General features: G+C 41.8%; 1 protein-coding gene across 1 annotated transcript in view; it reads left to right on the plus strand.

The window, feature by feature from the left end:
- Positions 1-23,262, plus strand: part of LOC112571230 — a 37,933-nt gene continuing 14,671 nt past the window's right edge. The window contains exon 1 of the mRNA XM_025250098.1: positions 1-664. Coding sequence (XP_025105883.1) covers positions 659-664 — 6 coding nt within the window. The 5' untranslated portion in view covers positions 1-658. The remainder of the gene's footprint in view (positions 665-23,262) is intronic.

Consider the following 23,262-nt stretch of genomic DNA (forward strand, 5'->3'; position numbering starts at 1 on the left):
TGTTAGAGTTCTTGCCCCTGAGGCCCTTAGATGTAGAACACTGTGTTTACACTGCCTCTTCAGTTTCTGTGGCCTTGCGCTGACCATCACTTCACTGTCCGTACACAGGAAGCCTCTGTTGGTCCATAGTCCGAGCTGCTTCGTTGTCCACACGACGCTGGATCGCAGACGAAACAAAGAACGAAGGGAGGACGAAACGCGGACAGGGTTGGGAGGAGCAATGAACAGTGCACTTACATTGGTAGAAGAAACAGCAAACTCAGCATCAAGCAGACGACGTGTTACGCAGCATAGGCATGACGTCAGGCGGTGCTACAGTCAGTGAAAAAGACCTCGACCTTTACCCCGTGAACCAGATAAAAATAGCCTGGAATATGACGTCAGAAGTCGTCTGCTGTCAGCCTGTCTAATGCCGGTGCGTGCCCAGCGCTGAGAGAAAACACAGAAACATGGCTGACACGCGATAGTCAGGGCGGATCCCTAAGATGGATGGGACTCAATACCATCTCACCTTTCTCGCTTCTATCTTAAGTCGGAAAAAGTTCGTCACTTACTCATAGGAAAGACTGCTGCTGAGTTCAAGGACAACAACACTGACCTTAGTGTTGTGCAGAGATTGATTTCACGACCTCGAGTTTCGTACATTCTGTTGTGTGGTATGGTTGTGAGTATTTCACTTTCTCAATTCATCATTAAATTATCATTATTTTCGGCTCAATTAGTTTATTAATAATAATTGATGCTTTATTTGTAAAATTGTAATGTTTGTTTATTTTCATTTATGTTTATTATCTAAGACTGCGTCTGTTTGCAGTGTTAATGGATAACTTGTTGTTTTGCTCTATTGACAGAATATTTTTAATTGGTTATTAACAGATAATGGGTATTAAGACCTATAGACCTCTACTTGTCTAGTTTTCAACAAACTCTATCATTCTATTGGAATGTGTTTGGGCAGCACCATGACTGACAGTTTTACGACTCTGTATTGTTACCGTTGAGAAAAGTCTCCCTCCTGCCTTCCGCTCACCTGTCCACGTAACTCTTTGGGACGGGAAGGGGCTGCGATTAGGGTGGTCTACTCTAGATGGTAGGAGTTGTGATAGATTGAGTTTTAGACCAAACAGCAAACTACGACTAGAGAAAGGTGCTGCACATTAGTGTGCAATCGATGTGGCGGAGAGCAAATTCTCTCAAAAGGTTTAATGTTAATAAACCGTTCTTTGACACTTCTGCGTTGTATCACTTCTGGTCGTATTGAGTCCTTGTAGAAAACAATTTTTCTACTATTTTAAAAACAAACATGTAGTCAGTGCGGTTTTACTTGTTGGTTCATCTGTGAGATAGGAAAAAGAGGAGAGAACGATTGAAAGCACTTGCCGAGGTGCTAGATGGAAAGGGTAGATATAAATGTATCACAGTTAATGACCAGTCGGATCAGATCATCAGGACTGAACAAAGATGTAGAAAACCAGTTTTCTACTTTAACGCCGCAAAGGCCTCGGTACGATGACACTTGATAGTTGTCTGTAAAATGAGAAAGAGAAACAAGAAAAATATTGAAAAGACTGGTCGGGTAGATTTAATGGGTAAATTATGCCTCCATGGTCCTACAACCTAAACGCCATGAGAGTTCGTAGAGACAAGTTTGTGTGCTTTTATACACTGTCATATGACTGTATAGCTGGCCTTTTAACACGATTTGTCTCTACCTTGATTATATTTCATTATTACTTATTGCCTGTATTAATGCACGTGATTGAGTTAGTGGTGTTGTAAAGCTTAACAAAACATTCCATTGCGCAAACGGGCCCGTTACAGTTCCATCTGTAGTGTTTATGATGTCATTGTACTGTCATGCTTGGTGAGGTCTGTAGGCGGGAATGCAACGGGGAAAAAACCTGAGGGGAGAAGTTTTCTTCTGCTATTGTGTGGAAGGAAGGAATGTTACACGTGATGCACATTCAGCTAGGTTATAATGCTCATTTGTCAACAAAAGTTGTTCTTTACGGTTGACATTGTCTCTGGACTTGTCGAATGAGTGATAAATGTTTTGACTGCATGTGTGCTCACGAATGCAAATCTCCCGAGACAGGCCTCGACAATCATGAATAGTAATATGTAAGCCTATGTTTATTGTTTAAATTTTGAGTTAAACCTAAATGCATAATTATTCCAATATTTTTGTTGATAAAAGGTTCTGTTCTGAGAGGCGATGGTGGGAGGGAGCAGCATTTGTCTCTCGCCTAGAGTACAGCACATCTTTGCGTCGGCCCTGCTTCTAAGATTTAAGAGAGAATAATTCTAGGTCTTTTCCAAGATAAGCAAAGTCAGACATTTTCTGTTATCAAAGATCACCAGATTACATCTACATTGCACCCACTGACTTGTCAATTTGTGAATACATAATAATAGTCGTTTCCTGTTAAAGCTGACTTGGACATATGCTGGTCACCTTTAAAAAAAAAAATTGTGAAATCGCTTTGGGTTTCGATCTCTACTCAATGACGCAGTACTGTTTATTAAGTCCAAAGTTAAACACTGACGACTAAAATTCTTACTACTGCAGAATCAACATCTAAATACCGTCATTGCCGACATAACTCATTATCATTTTGAAAAACAAGATGTGTTAGTGTTCCTTCGTTTTTTTCTTACTTTTACTGTTTTTTCTTTAATGCCATTTTCGCTGCTCATTTTTACGAAAGAGAAATTGGTAGGAGATAGGCGGGCTCTTTCTCCTCAACCTAAGTTCGTATTTGCAAGTAGGGTATAGCTTTGCCATACATGCAAATTAAGTAATTATTCCCACTGTAAGCCATAAGTTGATCCGTCCTGACTATCAGTTCATGATGAACAGTTAGATATACAGACAGGACTGTGCCTGTAAGAAGAAAACAAATAAAATATCCTCTTGCTCCCTAACCATTTTATTAACTAGTCATATTTGCACCGCAGTATTTCTCTGAGTGTGCTGCGAAAGCGAGAGCCCATGCGGCAGTAAATGATGAAGTTGAGGGAGCAGCTCACCATGCGAAGTTGGACTATGATTTCCCACAGGACGGATATAGTGTTATAGTAACGTCCAGAATAACTCAGCTCGCTGACAGTGAACACAGAGATTTGAACCATCACCACTGGCGACAGACAAACGATAAATAAGATGGATGCGACAACAAGCATTTTAGTTATTGCCTCTTCTTTACTTGAAAGTTGAGAAGGACCTTTCCTTGCTTCCGTCGTCTCTGATGATGTCTTAACGGACACAGCTCCGTTCTGTTGACGCCAGCGAGCAGCTTGGTAGAGCTTGATGATAGTGAGAACAGTGGTGATGATCATGACGAACAGAAGGACGATAGTAAAGAGAATTGAGTTGAAAATGCCTATGATTTCGAAAGCAAATTTGTTGTCCAGGAAGAAACTGCAAAGAGAAAAAACAAGAATGTCAACACCTTATAAATCTGTGTACTTAAAAATACTGCCTTTACAATAACTTTACAATTAAAGAAGGAGGAGGAGGGCTTCTTCAGCACCATACCCGGTACACAGCGCTTTACAAAGACAACAAATGTAGAAACAATTAAAAGTAACTGCGACCTAGTATACAATGCACACACACACACAGTCAGAACTGTTCAGAAGACAAAGCCTGCCAAATCACACTCACTATATGTACATAAAGTAATTCCGACCAAAATACACATAGAGATATGTATATAAACCACATAAACATGTGCAAGCACTCTCTCTCTCTCTCTCGATGGTCTATATAGTTTATAACGATAATGCTGTTGGGTATATTTTACCTACTTGTACATTTTAGTTTATAATGAGGATGTTTGCTGTTGTTGCTCACTTACCCCCTTGAGATAGGTCTCTCTCTCTCTCATACACACAAACACACACAAACATACGTCAGCAGTACACTGTCGGTACAAAACTAATCGTTATTCTGCCCTTGGCATCTTATCTCCACAAGTAGCAGAGTTGTTACTGTTTTTTGTTTTAGCTTCGCCCTTCTGTAACTCGCTGAACTTCAGTAGGATAAGAAACTAGATCGAATCTTTGAAAGCCTCATTTTCTAATCCTCTTTGCAGTGACTGTAGTCTCCTACCTTATCGACACCTTATCGACAATGCACAAAGCAAACTGAGCAAGCTAGCAAGGAAAGCGGTCGGAGAAGACTGGCTTAAAGGCCAACAGAAAGAAGACCGAAGTGATGAGAATCAACAACAAGCAGGAACTCCCAATCCAACTTCAAGGAGAGAACATCCTAGAAACAGACCGCTTCACGTATCTGGGGAGCAGTGTCAACAAGGACAGTGGAGCGGACTATGACATCAAAAGCCGCATTAAGAAGACCAGACAAGCTTTCAACAGCTTACGGCCCATCTGGGGCTCCCGAGCTTTATCCTTCCGAAGAAGATCCGCATTTTTAACATAAAAGTGAAAGCTGTCCTATTGTATGGTTCTAAAACCTGGAGAGTGACAAATATCATCAACAACAAGCTCCAGACCTTTACAAACCGAAGCCTACGCCATATTCTGGGTATAAGATCGCCTTAAAGATCTCCAACAGCAGCCTGTGAAGAAGAACCAACCAGAATGCCACTAACCAAGACATCAAAAGGCGCAAGTGGGTCGGAATAGGACACACCCAGCACAAACCAGCTGACACCATAGCCAAGCAGGCTGGGACCCTCATGGGAAGAGGAGAGTTGGAGAAAAAAAAAACAATAGAGAGCGAGGCAAAGGACGACGGAAGCCCATGGGTCCAACTGAAGGGAGCTGCCCAAACCGCCTGGCGAGGTGTTGTTGTGGCCCTGCTCTCCTCCAGGAGTAACAAGAAATAAACTAAACTTGTAGTGATAGTAGAGTTACTTTTATTCCTATCAGCACTCTACCCTCCTTTTCTCGCTCTATCGCTTTCCTTCAACCACCACTACCACCACCTACCGTCTCCTGCATTATTTGTCTGATGCCTTTAGAAATAAGAGTTGAGGGTGAACATTTTACTCACTTTGTAAAGCCTTGCACTTGGCTGGTCTGGTTAGTTAGAACATCAAACACACAGATGAAGATGTGTTTGTAACCAGCAGTGAGAGCTATAGCGCCCACTAGAAATACACTTGTAACCAAGATGACCCAGGCCATGGTGGACGTCTTGAGGTATTTCTGCGCCTTTAAGGGACTGAACACACAGAACACCGCTCACACGCGATCACGCAGGTCAGGAACTGAGAGACCCACATGAACCCTGTGAAACCTGTTTAAATTGTTGACAGAAATTATAACATTAAGAAAAGAATGTTTTCGTTACACATCGGCGATATTCAAAACTTTTCAGTTATTTTGACAAAAATTTCTGTGCTACAAAAGCGTTATTTGAACGTGTCCAGTACTTGTTAAAAAGCTTACCAAAAAACCTCACTGTACTTACCCACTAAATACTGCAGGAAGAAGTTAGACTCGACATTAAACAGATTTCTATAAGCCACCTCTATATTGAGGAGAAACTGCACAGTAATGGCCACCAGGTCTGCCAACGACAATATGAACAGACACAAGTTGATTCTCTCCCTTAGTCCTTGTCGATAGAAGACGACGGCGTTAAGGATGTTAGCTGGGAACCCGAAGATGAATAGAAGTGGAGTGAGGGTGGAGGAGAGGAGACTTCGGATCCAGAACTCAGTCTGTAAGAGAAGAACAATCGCAAGAACCTTCAGACGCGTTTTTTCTCCTGTTAGCAGCTACAAGCTTCGTTATCATAAATAACAAAAGCAGCGCATGATCAGCTCTGTAATAACTTTATCCCATTTTATTTTTCTCCACATCACAGCTTGCACACCTGTCTACATCACAGTTTGCACACCTGTCTACATCACAGTTTGCTATACCTTGTGGCTGATGAGGTCGTCTGGGTTGTCCCACGGTTTGTACCCATCTGACCGCCCGAGAACGCATCCTGCTGGCACGTGATGTTCATAGGAAAGAGTTATAGCTGGTCTGTCTACTTCTTCAGCCAAGGTAGTTGCATGAGAACTGCTCAGCATTCTTACTTTCGTTTGTGTCATGCAAAGTATTTATACTGTACGATGCGATGAGACGCTGGTGTAGAAAGTCATCATGTATACTTATGTTTCTCAACTGACATTAAAGCAATCTGAGTTGACTGCCATAAGAGCTTTAATGCTTACGCTTTTATGTGTTTTCCTTAAATATTGTTATTTTAAGAACTTCTTTTCAATCTCTCTTGACATATGAAGAGGTCCGGCGGTGCAGTGATTAGCGCCTGTCACCAATACATTTAGTCGGAAAGGTTGTCTGTCCTGGGTTCAGATCTCGTCTCGGGCATGCTGTTCATGTGTCATCTGTTTACAGAGCTGGTTGCTTTGTCGCTATATAGCCTTAGTTGCTGTATCGATGTAAAACACTAATTCATCTCCCCCTTCCCCCATACTTATCAAAAGAAGCACTTTTTCAAAATCGTTAGAAAACTCTTTTTTTACGTCGGAAGCAGTATTTATCTGAAAGTCTTCTGGAATATTCCGATGTAGTCCAAACGATGTATAATTAAAGTCCCGTGTTGTCCTACGTATATCAGTCGTCTGTTCATTTTTATGTTTTATATTTTCAATCAGATTTCACATTTTCTAGCAGCAATTTTCTCACGAGCATAATTTGTTTAAAGGGTGTTATAATGATGTCTTATTTACAGAAATATCTAATACTTTTTAAAACTTATAATGACATTTGCCGCTTGAAATTCTTTTGCAAGGCTGCATGTATGTCATTGTGAAAATAAAATAAAAAAGACGAGTTTCTGAAGGATAAATATAATAGTTCAGTGTTAATTATGATGTCTTTCCCACATTATAAGAACTAAAAAGGCGTTTACAACATTTATTTACTAAAAACAATATATACCTGTAGTTTTCTGTTATTCTTCTGTTTCCGATATTTTACTCATCATTTTGTACCTGTGAGACATATTTTGGTGAGGTTTTTTTTTTTTTTGATTGAGAAATAGCAGCAGATACTGGAGATATTTGTCGATATGAAGCACCCGAAGCACATTTTTCTACTTTTCATTTTGCTCGTAAATAATTTCACTCAGCATTGAAAATGCTTTTTTGTTTTTGCTGCAATCGAAAATGTTTGCTGACATTAAATTTCGTGCAATGCGCTTGGCCAAACGAGTTCAGCAAATTGACTGTGGTTGGTAATTATGTCAAAAGATTATTAATGTTATTTGTAGTCTTCGGCAGTCCAATGTTTGCCTGCATGTAGATGTTGTGCCACCTCGTAGAGTAGTCTTTGAGTGTATGTCGAAAGGACGGAACTTCATTCTCTCTCTCGCTGCTCTCCACAAGTCTCCTTGTATCCTTCCTCAGTATGTATATCTAGGTGTTTCGATCCTCCCATTCTTATCTACTATTCATGGCTGTAAAGCGACACTTACCTCGTCATTTCACTCATGCTACCGAGTGAAATGATATATATATATAACAGTCACCACCTTCGCTTTAGTAGAAGTACAGGTTATACTGCAGGCATGTTAATTGTCTAACGTTCCTTCCAGGATGAGTATACAAAGATGTGACAATGATTACTGACAACAAAAAGTATTTCATTCGTGTATCATCTCTTTAGCTGAATCCCCTTGCAGATGCCGTATGGTCTCGTGTAACAATAATAATATTATTATTTAAAATGTGCAAATTTTAGCAGAATATCACTCATTAAGAAGCATGCGCTTAGCTTGACAGAAACAGTAGATCAATATGTTTACACAAAGTGTCGCATGGTAACCGCTCACAACCGGTGACACAACCGACACGAACACACACACAGTCGCTCAGACTGAGGCGGGACACGACGTACCTATCGAACTACTAATGAGGGTAGACCACACGGCTTATGTAAGGTGACCAGACGTCCCGCTTTAGGCGGGACAGTCCCGCTTTTGACCTCGTGTCCCGCCTGAATATCGGGCGGAACGCCCAATGTCCCTCTTTCTGTCTTTCTGGCAAGTCCATCAAATGTCCCGGTTGTCTTTAAAAATCACTTTTTTCGGCGTTCTTTGACGGTGACGACACCATCATCGGCACTTGTCCCGCTTTCGCCCCCGAAACGTCTGGTCACCTTAGCTTATGTTAATGACCGACGGTCACCCCGAGAAGAAACGGAAGCACACTCCCGTAGACACTGGATGTCACAGCCCAATGCTGTCATTCCGACACCCTCCGCACTTTCCACAAGTCCCGGTGGTCACTGCTGGCATCAACTCGCTAGTACAACCAGCCTCTCAGTGCCCACAAACTTGGGTCAGTCGTGGCAGAGCATACAACCGGCACCTTGCCTCACAGCACAGACTCCAGCCGTCTTCTAAAAAAAAAACAAACACTCTCCGCTCCACTCAGCGCCTTGGTAACAAATCTCTCCCCAGCAACAGCCCGCCCTCAAGCAGACCTCACGTGACGTAGCAAGCCTGTGACGTCAGGTGCTGATACAGACAACGGGCGAAGGCCTTGACTTTTTCACGCGAACCGGACAAAAATAGCCTGAAAACACACGTTAACTGTCGTCTGCTGTCAGCTACCTCTCCAATACAGGAGCGTCCCCACGCGCTGAGAGACATGCAGACCTAGACGAAATCATGACACGCGACACACAGCAAAGACGAAATGCGCAGTACAAATAATAACTTTAATCACATGTAATAAATCAGATGAAATTTTAAGATGGCAAAATACATAACAAGCAAGCACACACACACACAGAAAACAGAGAAGTACACCAAACCCAAATAAGAGATCAGAAGAAGCGGAAGAATAAGGTGACGATGTAGAAGAGCAACAAACGACGACAACAATCAGTCACAACAACCCGCTCCTCTCAGCGTCTTAGGAGGATTGAGGTCTCGACCTTCCCCCCACGATCCGGATAAAAATAGCCTGGACTATGACGTCAGACGTCGTCTGCTGTCAGTGCGTCACATGTGAGAGCGAATGGTAGTTTTAACGGCAATTAACAGCACTGTACTATTGGCAGTACGAATAGCACGGATAATTCTTGATGAGTCACATTACTGTATTTATGTATATCCGTGTTTTGTATGTTAAATAAATCTTTATTGTTGAAGTCACACGTTGCTATGTGCTGTGTGCGGGGAAGAGCAGGCAGCCTGCAGGCTATAGTATATAGTATAGTGGACATTGTGAGCGACTGACATGATTATAGGACATAAAATTATTGTTCCCCTGCATGATTATGGACAGTGGGAGTTAAACCAGAACTGTCACCCACGGATCCAGTAGATGGAGTCTTTACGACAGCGAGCTGTCTGGTACCTACAGGTATACACAGATGTAGGTGTGTATGATAATGTGTGAGAAGTGTCATCCAGAAGAACTAACCGTTTGGATCTGCATTAGGTACCTGGCTTCCTTTCCGAAACCATGGGTATAGACTATAGACTCTAAGCGAAACCTGATTTCTACCCGTAAACAAGGTGCCGACTGAGTTTTGCCGCTAGTTATATATATATGATTTATAGGAAGTTAGTCGCTTGTTCAACTGCCACACTCGCGCGCTCACTGCCCGTGTGGACGGAATACAAAGGGCAAAGTTCAAAGGGCAAAGTGCAAAGTGAAGGAAACAAAGCAGTGCCAGCGATCACTACAGTCGTCAACAAGCAATCCCGCTACAACAGCAATCGTCTTGATAGACAAAGGCACAGACAAGAGTGTTGGCGGTTTTTCAAGAGACTTCGTGGCAGATGGCGCTCATCTTACGGAGCACGTAACAATTTTATGATTGTAGTTTCCAGGAAGAAAATACCAGTCAGGACATAGACTTTACAAGATAATACAGAACGGTTATGGTTTGTCTTTTTGAATGTGTGTTATAAGCGTTTTGAAGCTGCATTCGGAAAATATTTTAAAGCTCATTTAGAGTGTATACTATACAGTAAAAAAATGCGGTATATAAATGTTTATTATTAAATTGTTGTGTTCTTGTTGTCGTCGGCTGCCGTTGAGTTATCTTCATCGTTTGCTGATCATCCACTTGTATTGACTTATTTATTATGTATTGGCAATAATTAGCATGCTTGACTAAGTGCCTGATCATTCGCCACAAATGATTGACTCCTGTGAGCTTGACATACAAGTCTGCTGTCTGGTCAAACGTTTGACAGTTTACTGGTTTACAACAGCGTTTAGAACGTTCTAGGCTGGTGATCTCCGCTTTATTTCAATTAAATTCAACTATGAGGTCGTTAAACAAACTGACATATTCATATCACCTGTCAAGCTTTGTTCTAGCTTACGTAGGGGTGAATGGCATGGAAAGCGACTACTGGGAAATTTATTCGTTTTCTTCTCTCATGTCATTTGTGTCTGTGTGTTTGTGACATTTGCTTTTAGTGAAAACAAAGTGATAACCTGAAAAATACTGACAATGAGTAATAACATGGCTAGGTCCATCCGTCAATCCCTCCAGCCAGCCAGCCATCTGTCTCTATGTCTGTATCCCGTCCTTTCGTCTGTACATCTGTTTATTTATGTAACTAGATAATTAAAGACGACTTGTTATGTATTATTTATGTGCCATTTTGAAAGATCTCAGGTAAAGAGAAGCTAAGAACCCCGATATTCCTGAGACCCTTCCGAAAGAGTGCATGGCTAATGAGAAGAGTCGGTGATCTGACATCCTCTCGCAATTCAGACAACATAATGAACATAGCTCCATTAAAAGGTTAAAATAACAAAACAAACAGCCATCCAATAAGCCAAAGAGAAGTTTCCGAAGGATATAATGCGCACAGTGTAAATATTGTACTGGATGTGGACACATCAACATTTCTCCACACCGATTATATACAAACTAATTAGCATAGTTGAGATACGTGCTTTAGATTATGAAGTGTATTTTTCTTAAATTTTTATTTTATTTTATTTATTTTATTTCCTTTTATTTTTTGACATGTATACAGTGCGGATTTGATTAAGATTAGTTATCTCCATACGGTAACTAGGATTGCATTGCTTTGTCATTTAGCCCCATTTCTATGGTTTTACCGGATCTTGCAATTAAAAAACAATAAAGACCATCACAGGATGCTTGGCACAAACACTCTTAACTCCCTGCCCACACTTAGCAACTTGATTATAGAAATTATCCATACTTGCAAACTAGTATGTCCCTAAGAGTTGTACGAAAGCGAGACCCCATGAGGTAGTAAATGATGAAGTTCAGGGAGCAGCTCACCATGCGAAGCTGGTTAATAATTTCCCACAGGACGGATATAGTGTTATAGTACCGTCCAGAATAACTCAGCTCGCTGACAGCGAACACAGAGATTTGAACCATCACCACTGGTGACAGACAAACAATAAATAAGATGGATGCGACAACAAGCATTTTAGTTATTGCCTCTTCTTTACTTGAAAGTTGAGAATGACCTTTCGTCGCTTCCGTCGTCTCCAATGATGTCTTGATGGACACTGCTCCGTTCTGTTGACGCCAGCGAGCAGCTTGGTAGAGCTTGATGATAGTGAGAACAGTGGTGATGATCATGACGAACAGAAGGACGATAGTAAAGAGAACTGAGTAAATCAAGACGTCGATAATTTGGAAGGCGAATTTGTTGTCCAGGTAGAAACTGCAAACAGACACACAAGAATGTCAACACTTTATAAATCTGCGTATTTAAACATACTGCCTTTACAATAAATTTATGATAAACGAAGGAGGAGGAGGTCGTCTTCAGCGCCTCACTCGGGACACAGAGCTTTACAAAGAAAACAAAGCTAGAAACAATTAAAAGTAACTACTACCTAGTATCCAATTCTCCAGGAGCCTCATTTTCTAATCCTCTTTGTGGTGACAGTAGCTTCCTCCCTTTTCCTACCCTCCTTTCTCCCGCAACCCAAACACCGCACCACCAACTCCCGTCTCCTGCATTATCTGTCTTATGCCTTAGAAAAGAAGAGTAAATGCAGAAAATTTTACTCACTTTGTAAAGCCTTGCACTTGGCTGGTCTGGTTAGTGACAGGATCAAACACACAGCGAAGAATGTGTTAAACCAGCAGTGAGATTATCCCACCCACTAGAAAATACACTTGTAACCAAGATGACCCAGGCCATGGTGGACGTCTTGAGTATTTCTGCGCCTTTAAGATGAACACACAGAAACACCGCTCACACGCGATCACGCAGGTCAGGAACTGAGAGACCCACAGGAACCCTGTGAAACCTGTTTAAATGGTTGACAAAAATTAAAGTATTTATCTACTTGTTTTGTTGTTTTCGTCACACATCAGGAACATTGAAATGTCCTTAGTCATTCTTACACAAGTTTTACACAGCTGTAATAATAATAAAAATGATAAGCCATGATGATGATGAGGAGGAGGAGGAAGAAGAAGAGGAGGATGAGCATGATAAGATGAAGATACTATAAACAGTATTAGATGGAGTCGTTACATGACAGCTAGCATGACACTATTGTCAGAGTTGTAAGGTGTAATGGACTGAATGGGGCTCTGTGGGCAATGGCTAGCTTGGGGCATTCGTACAATCATCTCGCATGCGCCCACACACATCTAGTTACAACGCATTCAGTGCCGATCTTAATAAAGAGACTTCAGAACAAATTGAAAGAGTATAATTAAACAAAAGGAGTACATATATATATAAAAAAAGAATAGTTTACAAGTACTGACATAATCTAAGAAACTTATCTCTCGGCTGTCTCATCCGTTAGCGTTCGCACAATGATAATTCCATTTGTCGCTGTTCACCTGTCACTGGTTAAAATTCACAATTCCAGTTCACGATTCACTCATTACAGATCACAATTCACAGTCTCAGTCCCTGGTTCATATACACCGAATACGCCGGTTACTCTGTTCTCTAGGCAATTAATTGGAAGTTCTCACGTCCCATGGACACTTTTACATCTGCCTATGAATCCCTCAGACGAACCTCTTGCGCGCCCCAGCTCGCTCCTTGGAGAAGTGCCAGTGCTCTGCCCCTCGCCAGACTTCCTTTCTTCCAGGTGACGTAAAACTTCCTCCCGTTTGGCCTTGGAGGTGTAGCAAACAAGGGTCTGGACGCAGTGTAAGGGGTCGTTGCTCGCCTCAGGCGGAATCCCCACCTCAGACCGGCCAAAGAGAAGGTCGGGGCTTTTACCCGGTTGTCCTCCCTCTGGCCATGGTCTACTTGCGGCCGCTTACGTCGATTGTTGTCGTAGCTTTTACGAACCTGTCCGCTGGTAAAATAAAATTGGTGCGGCTAGACATTTGGCGCGCGCAGTCGGGCCGATATGCCGCCAGCTTGACCAGTTCATTGCTTTAACATTTCAAACAACCTTACCCCCACCCGACTAACATACCAAACTATACTAAATACATAAAATAGCTCAAAAGTAGAAAACCTATTTTCTACATCACCCCCTCCTCCGGGGGAAAAAATTGTGACTGCTAAGGCACAATTTTTCAAAAATACAAATCCAGACATAGTTACATATGAAATGAGTAAGCATAATTCAATCAAATTCAAACCGTTGCTAAAATTATTACCACATATGCATCTGTCAAATGAATAAAGCACAAGTAATCAATTACAACAGAACCTTCATGAGAGAAAAAAGAAAAAAAAAAAAAAAAAATTACTCTTAGCACATAAGCCAATTCACCTTCAAAGTTGCAATATGCAAAGCCTACTCTACATAGAACCCTCTGGTTTGCTGGCGCGCAGACGCTTCTCTGCCGCCCTAGGGATCCCTCTAGACCACATTGAATGGAGCTAGCCGGCGATCACCTCAACCTATAAAAATTATGCAGCAACCCCGCAGGTTCTGCTTGCGCGCAGACTTACTCTGCCGCCCTAGGGTATCCCTCTAGACCACTTGAATGGAGCTAGCCGGCGATCACCCTCAACCTATAAAAATATGCAGCAACCCCGCAGTTCTGCTTGCGCGCAGACTTTATCTGCCGCCCTAGGGTATCCCTCTATCCACTTGATGAGCTAGCGCGCATCACCCTCAACCTATAAAAAATATGCAGGAAACCCCCGCAGGTTCTGCTTTGGCGCAGACTTACTCTTTGCCGCCCTAGGTATCCCTCTAGTCCCTGAATGGAGCCTAGCCGGCGATCACCCTCAACAACACAGGTACCCACCCTACGATGCTACCACAGACTTTCCTCTCGGGACTAGCCTACCCACGCCACTAGAACATTTTAAATGAACATAGCTGGCCCTGGGCTCAAAACACATTACACCCCAATATATCAATTGTACAATACACTTGCACAACATCCACAAAAAAAAAAAAAAAAAAAAAACCCTTCCAGTGCTAACATGTTGATAGCATGTTCATAAAAGGCGAAATGCAATACTGCAGATCCGGAACAGCTATACGCACGGACTGGTTATAAACATCATCATAAAGAAAAAAATTCATCGTTAGTACAAATCAGTCACATGATCCTGCAGGCTCGCCAGTCTGTAATGGACTGACATGGGCTCTGTGGGCAATGGCTAGCTTGGGCATTCGTACCATCATCTCGCGATGCGCCCACACACATCTGTTAGCAACGCATTCAGTGCGCCGATCTTAATAAAGAACTTCAGAACAAATTGAAAGAGTATATTAAAACAAAAGGAGTACATATACCTTATATAAAAAAAAAGAATAGTTTACAAGATACTGGCATAATCTAAGAAACTTATCTCGTCGCTGTCTATCCGTTAGCGTTCGCACAATGATAATTCCATTGTCGCTGTTCACGTGTCATGGTTAAAATTCACAATTCCAGTTCACGATTCACTCATTACAGATCACAATTCACAGTCTCAGTCCCTGGTTCATATACACCGAATACGCCGGTTACTCTGTTCTCTAGGCAATTAATTGGAAGTTCTCACGTCCCATGGTACACTTTTACGTCTGGCTATGAATCCCTCAGACGACCCTCTTGCGGGCGCTCATCAGCTCGCTCCTTGGAGAAGTGCCGTGCTCTGCCCCTCGCCAGACTTCCTTTTCTTCGCTGCGTAACTTCCTCCCGTTGGTTCCTTGGAGGTGTAGCAAGGGTCTGGACGCAGGTTGTAAGGGCGTTGCTCGCCTCAGGCGGTCCCCGACCTTCAGCGGCCAAAGACGAGGTCGGCTTTTACCGGTTGTCTCCCTCTGCCATGGTCTCTACTTGCGGCCGCTTTCGTCGATTGTTGTCGTAGCTTCGACTGTCCGCTGTAATAAATGTTGCGGCTAACATTTAAGGCGCGCCAGTCGGGCCGATATGCGCCAGCTTGACCAGTTCATTGCTTTAAACATTTCAAACAACCTTACCCCCACCCGACTAACATACCAAACTATACTAAATACATAAAATAGCTCAAAAGTAGAAAACCTATTTTCTACATAAGGATTATTAAGAATCCTGTACTTACCCACTAAATACTGCATAAAGAAGTTAGACTCGATGTTAAACAGATTTCTATAAGCCACCTCTATATTAATGAGAAACTGCACGGTGATGGCCACCAGGTCTGCCAACGACAGTGTAAACAGACACAAGTTGATTCTCTCCCTTAGTCCTTGTCGATAGAAGACGACGGCGTTAAGGATGTTAGCTGGGAACCCGAAGATGAAGAGAAGTGGAGTGAGGGTGGAGGAGAGGAGGCTTCGGATCCAGAACTCAGTCTGTAGAGAAGAACAATCACAAGAACCTTCAGACGAGTTTTTTCTCCTGTTAGCAGCTACAAGCAATACTTCGTTATCATAAATAACAAAAGCAACGCATGATCAGTTCTGTGATAACTTTATCCCTTTTTATTTTCCTCTACATCACAGCTTGCACACCAGTCTACATCACAGCTTGCTAGCTGGTCTACCTTGTGGCTGATGAGGTCGTCTGGGTTGTCCCACGGTTTGTATCCATCTGACCTCCCGAGAACGCATCCTGCTGGCACGTGATGTTCATAGGAAAGAGTCATAACTGGTCTGTCTACTTCTTCAGACAATGTAGTTGGATGAGAACTGCTCAGCATTCTTACTTTCGCTTGTGTCATGCAAAGTATTTACACTGTACGATGCGATGAGACGCTGGTGTAGAAAGTTATCATGTATACCTGTATGTTTCACAACTGACATTAAAGCAATCTGGGTTGACTACCGTAAGAGCTTTAATAACCCTGATTGATTAAGCTGGAATAAAAATAATGTGGATATCCTATAGCCACACCACACACACGCACAAAAACATGCATACACACGCACACACACATTTGCGTGTCCTTAGTTGGAAGAAGAACTGAAACCGAGTCCATCACCACGCAGGTTCAACAAAGGCGGATTGGACATGTGCTCCGCCAGCAGACAGCAGACCTTTCCAGAGTCGCCCTACGATGGACTCCAGACGGCCGAAGAAAACGAGGCCGCCCAAAGGAAACTTGGAGAGGAACAGTGGAAAGGGAGATGAAGGGAAAGGGCTGGACATGGGGTCACCTGGAGCGGGTTTCAGCCGATCGACATCAGTGGCGGACTCTGGTTGAGGCCTTATGTGCAACCTGATGCACGAAGAGTTTGATGATGATGATAGTCGGAGGACTAACGCACTAAAAGCTAGTCACAATGGTGTAACACACAAAGCAGTATACTTGCCTGACACTAAAAACCATTGAACAGATCCACATAACAACTCACGACACACTTGAAGAATAAGATTTGTGGTCAACGAGCGTGAACAAGAGATGCCACAGACTGAAATAAACAAGATGGAGGAGCTACTTGAGAGAACGTTTCTTTAGTAAAAATTCGGAGTAAGAACCGTGCAAACATACAGTCTACCTGTACACCTGACATATGGCTGATACGCATGCAGTTACAATTTATTCTTTCTTCAAGCCGGCATGTAGGGAGGCGATGCAATCTCTAAAAGTTGAAACACATGTGTTCTCCTTGAATTAAATTATTCTAAAAACTTATTTTCAATCTCTCTTGTCATATAAAGTTCGAGGTCCGGCGGTGCAGCGATCAGCGCCTGTCACCAAAACATTAATTAGTCTGAAAGGTTGACTGTCCTGGGTTCAGACCGCGTCTCGGGCACACTGTTCTTTATGTCTTATGTGTTATCTGTTTATAGAGCTGGCTGCTTTGTCGTGATATATTCTTAGTTGCTGGATCGATGTAAAACACTAATTCATCTACCCCTTCCCCCATACTTATCAAACGAAGCACTTTTGCAAAGTCTTTAAAGAAAACTCTTTTTTTTTCTTTTTTTTTTTTTAAGAAAACCAAGAAGGCTGTATTTATCTGATGGTCCACTGAAATATTCCAATGTAGTCCATACGATGTATAATTAAAGTCTCGTGTTGTCCTACGTATATCAGTCGTCCGTTCATATTTATGTTTTATATTTTCAATCAGATTTGACATTTTCTAGCAGCAATTTTCTCACGAACCAAAATTTGTTTAAAAGATGTTATAATGATGTCTTATTTACAGAAATATCTAATACTTTTTAAAAATTTTAATGACATTTGCCGCTTGAAATTCTTTTGCAAGGCTGCACGTATGTGATTGTGAAAAGAAAATAAAAAGACGAGTTTCTGAAGGACAAATATAATAGGTTTTAATTGTGATAATGTCTTTCCCACATTACAAGAACTAAAAATGCGTTTCGACGTTTATTAATTAAAAAAATATATATCTGTAGTTTTCTTGGTTTTTTTTCCCGAGGTTTCCTGGCTATAATATATTTTACTCATTATTTTGTACCCGTGAGACACATTTCGGAGAGTTTTTTAGGCTTTGAGAAATAAGGACCATCTTTGAGCAGCAGATACTGGAGAAATTCGTCGATATGAAGCACCCGAAGCACATTTTTCTACTTTTTGTTTTGTTCCTAAATAATTTCCCTCAGTATTGAAGATGTTTGTTTTTGTACCAATCGAAAATTTGTGCAGGCATTCTATCATGTTTATCTCGTATATGTTTGCTAAATTAAAAGTCTTCTTCACTGTTTCTTTCATACTTTTATTGTTATTTCTTTGTATATATACATAACCCTCTTTCTCTCTCCCTACATTGGTAACCCGTGTTAAATTTCGTAAAAATCGTTTCGCCAGACGAGTTCAAGCTAATTGACTGTGGTTGGTAATTATGTCAAAGATTACAAATGTTATTTATAGTTTTCAGTGTTTGCCTGGATGTAGATGTATTCTACTCGTATAGTAGTCTCTGAGCGTATGTAGAAAGGACGGAACTTCTCTCTCTCTCGCTGCTCTCCATCAGTTTCCTCGCTGGCCTTCCTCAGCATGTAGTTCTGGGTGTTTCGATCCTCCCATTCTTGCTGCCATGAACGCCTCGAAATTTAACTCAGACTAGGTAGTAGATTGTGAAAATTGTAAGCGTGAAATGAATGCTGGAGACGATGAGCAAGCGACAAACAGTCCAGGTACTGGGGCTTCTCCAATAAACAGACATTCAGACAACTCGTTGACACTACAGCTTCTTTGTTCAACTAAGAAACTACAGAGCATCGCTCAAACTATCATTAAGGCGGCTGATGACAGATGCTTAAGAAGTGTATTTATTCGCCAGAGACAAATTAGTACATGAGTTTCTTTATTTTATTGACAGTTATAAAAAGGCCATCATTTCTCCATTATCACTTCTAGACTTAGTAATGCAGGAATATTAGTATTTTATTCGTCTTTATTACCAGTAAAGACTTAACGAAGTTGGTGTTGGTCAAGTTGTTTCTCACAGCTGCTGGGTGGATGGCAAAGATGTCGAGCAACAGGATGGACACCGCGCAGGTTCAGGCTTAAAATTTCTTTTTTGACTGAGAGTGTTTCCAGAGGCAACGGTTCTTAGGAGGCTTCAAACATACTGGCTAAGAGAGAAAATGTAAAATAAGAACTTCTATGATTTAAGAGAGAATTATTCTGGGTCTTTTCTAGGGTAAAGCTTGTTAGCTCATTGTCTCCAGACATTTGCTTTTATCAAAGATCAGCAGATTACATCTACGTGCCACCCACTGACCGGTCAGTTTGTAAACACAATCGTTGTTATTAAAGCTGACTTGGACAGATGCTGATCATCTTTTAAAAATTAAAAAAAAGTTGTGAAAAGACGTTTTGTTTCGATCTCTCCTCTACCTAATGACCCAAAACTGTTTATTGAGGCAAAAGTTGAACAGTGACAACTGGATGAAGATTTTAGTGTACGATTTTTTTTTCCTTACATACAGAAAAGCATGTGAACTAACGGCGACATGATTCGTGCTCAACATTTTTTCAAAAACAATGAGAAACTTCTGTTCCATGCTCCTAATTGGTATGCTGGACATGTCTGACATCAAGAACTTTCTTCCAGTTAAACTGGACAACTGTAGCAAACAGCAGAGACCGCTATCTAACTGCTCTACTCACATCAACTGTAAGATGCTTTGGTTAGCTCACGCAATAGCGAATGCAATCAAATCAGTATGAAAAGAAACCCAACAGATTCACTACCAAAATAAGCAGAATATTCGGTTTGTTTCATCTCTGCTTCATCTCTGAAGATGATCGTGCATGCTCGCGGGCAGATGGGCGGACAGGGGAGGTGATGGAGGGATTAGTGGGTGGGTGGAGTTAGTGGACTTTGCCCATCCTGTGCTTTGGATGAAGTGGGGAAACTAAGGAGGAATGGAAGGCAGCCAGCATAGCTCTTCAATCTGTCTGTCTGTCTGTCTGTCTGTCTGTCTGTCTGTCTGTCTGTCTGTCTGTCTGTCTGTCTGTCTGTCTGTCTGTCTGTCTGTCTGTCTGTCCCTTCTAATCTATCTGGGGACGACGCTTTACCTACGCTTGTTTTGTATAAAAAGGGTGTTTTTGCTTAGCCCCCAAAAGCACAGGTATAAATAGCAATGAAATGCATATCATAAATATATCTTTCATGGATAATTACTTCATTTTTCTCAAACGCGTGTGCAGTGCAGAATCAACATCTAAACACCGGCATTAACAAAGCCATGTCTTACTTAGGGACTAGAAACACGACCAAGCCACTCCTCTCCTTTATTTTCTGTACTTGCTGCCCGTAACTTTATTTGGTAAACACTGTGTGTGTCTTGTTTTAATTTCTTTGCAGGCGCCTGCTCTGACTACTTCTCTGAACTTCTCTTTACCTACATCCCAGCCAGACTACAGTATTCTTCGTCTAATGACCGTGCCAAGGAGAACATGCTCCTTCATGAGCGAGATTTTACTCTATAAATCACTTTTTTATATTATTATTATTATTATTATCATCATCATCATCATCATCATCATCATCATCATCATCATCATCACACACACCCTGAGTAACCTATAATGTAGCATGAAGCGAAAGAGTATTTTCAAGTGTTTAACTGGAATGTAATTGCTATGTAAAGAATCACCCAAGTCAATCATGAGACTGTTCAAAGTTGCTGGGAAGCTAGCAGAACACCGCACAATGATTAACTTGTAACCGAATTCTAAGACCTCAGTCACAACTGCGATGTGAGATTCTGGAGGCAGTGTTTACGAAACTATTTTTACAATCAGCATCCTATAGCCAACGAAAACTGCTTAGTTGAAACTAAGGTCGAGTTAGTTTAATTAAAAAGGTGGCCGACATAACTCATGATCATTTTGAGAAACAAGGTAGGTTAGTGATCCTTCGGGTTCTTGTTCCTTTTTCGATTATTTGAAAGAAAAATTCTTTTAGTCATTTTCGCTGCTCATTTTCACAAACCAGAAATTGGTAGGAGATAGGCGGGCTCCTTCTTATCAACCTCAGCTCGTATTTGCAAGTAGGGTATGGCTTTTCCATACATGCAAATTAAGTAATTATTCCCACTGTAAGCCATCTGTTGATTCAGTTCATGATGAACAGTTAGATATACAGACAATACTATGCCCATAAGAAGAAAACAAATAAAATATCCTCTTGCTCCCTAACCATTTAATTAACTAGTCATATTTACACCGCAGTATTTCTCTGAGTGTGCTGCGAAAGCGAGACCCCATGCGGTAGTAAATGATGAAGTTGAGGGAGCAGTTCACCATGCGAAGTTGGTTAATAGTTTCCCACAGGACGGATATAGTGTTATAGTAACGTCCAGAATAACTCAGCTCGCTGACAGCGAACACAGAGATTTGAACCATCACCACTGGCGACAGACAAACGATAAATAAGATGGATGCGACAACAAGCATTTTAGTTATTGCCTCTTCTTTACTTGAAAGTTGAGAAGGATCTTTCGTTGTTTTCGTCGTCTCCGATGATGTCTTAACGGACACTGCTGCGTTCTGTTGACGCCAGCGAGCGGCTTGGTAGAGCTTGATGATAGTGAGAACAGTGGTGATGATCATGACGAACAGAAGGACGATAGTAAAGAGAACTGAGTAAATAATGACGTCGATGATCTGGAATGCGAATTTGTTGTCCAGGTAGAAACTGCAAACAGAGTGTACACACACACACATCGAATGACAGCACTTTCGGTTTCTGTGAACTAGATTTCTAGAGTAATAGAGTCCTAGAGTATTGTTGAATTGAAATGCTGTACAGTCTGTAATGCTACAGCTACGGTTGATGCTGCTACTGGCATCGATCACGCCTCTAGTTCCCACAGACAGGTAGGCAGGCAGGCAGGCAGGCAGACAGACAGACAGACAGGCAGACAGAAAGACAGACAGATGTTGGGTTCAATTATACTCACTTTGTGAATGTTTGTACTTTACTCGTCTGGTTAGTCACCGGATCAAACACACAGGTGAATGTAAAGGCGAAGCCAGCAGTAAGAGTTATACCGCCCACTAGAAATACACTTGTAACCAAGATGACCCAGGCCATGGTGGACGTCTTGAGATATTTCTGCGCCTTCAAGGGACTGAACACACAGAAACACCGCTCACACGAGATCACGCAGGTCAGGAACTGAGAGACCCAATTGAACCCGGTTAACCCTGTTAAAACGATTAAAAAAAACACCTGTAGGTTAGTGATAATTGTAAGGTTCTTCCGACCTCGCTAAATACTAACTGCATTTCCACAAAAATGGTTCGGTATAAGATAATTAGTTTCAAAATATTACATAGTAACAAATATCGTCGTTCCTTATAAAATGCGTTATTCCTTTCGCTCATAAAGTTAGAGTTACAGAAGAATGGTTTATTAAAATCACGTGTAGAAAGCAGCTCATAGTCAGTACACTTGAGGACGCCTTCTTGCAAATCGTCGAGTGACTTTAAACGCGACTGTCAAAGGCAACTTATGTGACTGTGAAAATGATAGACTTTGCCAGCATGGACTTCAGGCTCGTACCACAGGATATATTATCACAGTTCTTCCGATGTCGAGATATTTCAACTACCACTAACATAGTGTCCGTTTTCATGCAGGAAAAGGCACGCGTTCCTTTAGGGAAAAAAAGTAATTTATGAAAAGCTTACCAATAACAACTTACTGTACTTACCCACTAAATACTGCAGGAAGAAGTTAGACTCGACATTAAACAGATTTCTATAAGCCATCTCTATATTGAGGAGAAACTGCACTGTGATGGCCACCAGGTCTGCCAACGACAGTATGAACAGACACAAGTTGATTCTCTCCCTTAGTCCTTGTCGATAGAAGACGACGGCGTTAAGGATGTTAGCTGGGAACCCGAAGATGAAGAGAAGAGGAGTGAGGGTGGAGGAGAGGAGACTTCGGATCCAAAACTCAGTCTGTGAGAAAGAAAATGTCAAAAGAACGTTCATAATGTGTTTTCCACAAGCCAGAAATAATGTAGGGATGAGTGTCCCCCTCCCTCTATAACGGCTATTTTCATTTGAACAACATTGCGGTTTGCACACCTGTCTACATCACAGCTTGCACACCTGTCTACATCACAGCTTGCCACCAGTCTACATCACATCTTGCACACCAGTCTACATCACAGCTTGCCACCAGTCTACATTACCGTTTGCACACCTGTCTACATCACAGTTTGCACACCTGTCTACATCACAGCTTGCTAGCTGGTCTACCTTGTGGCTGATGAGGTCACCTGGGTTGTCCCACGGTTTGTATCCATCTGACCGCCCGAGAAGGCATCCTGCTGGCACGTGATCATGGTAGGAGAGAGACACGATTGGAAAGTCTCCTTCATCCCACGTCGTTGTCTGCTGGGCGCTGCTCAACATTATTTCTTGAAGTGAAACAGTCCTCAACATGCTCTAAACATGGGTGCTGT

This window comes from Pomacea canaliculata, linkage group LG8 (assembly GCF_003073045.1).
Source record: "Pomacea canaliculata isolate SZHN2017 linkage group LG8, ASM307304v1, whole genome shotgun sequence".
Classification (NCBI taxonomy): Eukaryota; Metazoa; Mollusca; class Gastropoda; order Architaenioglossa; family Ampullariidae; genus Pomacea; species Pomacea canaliculata.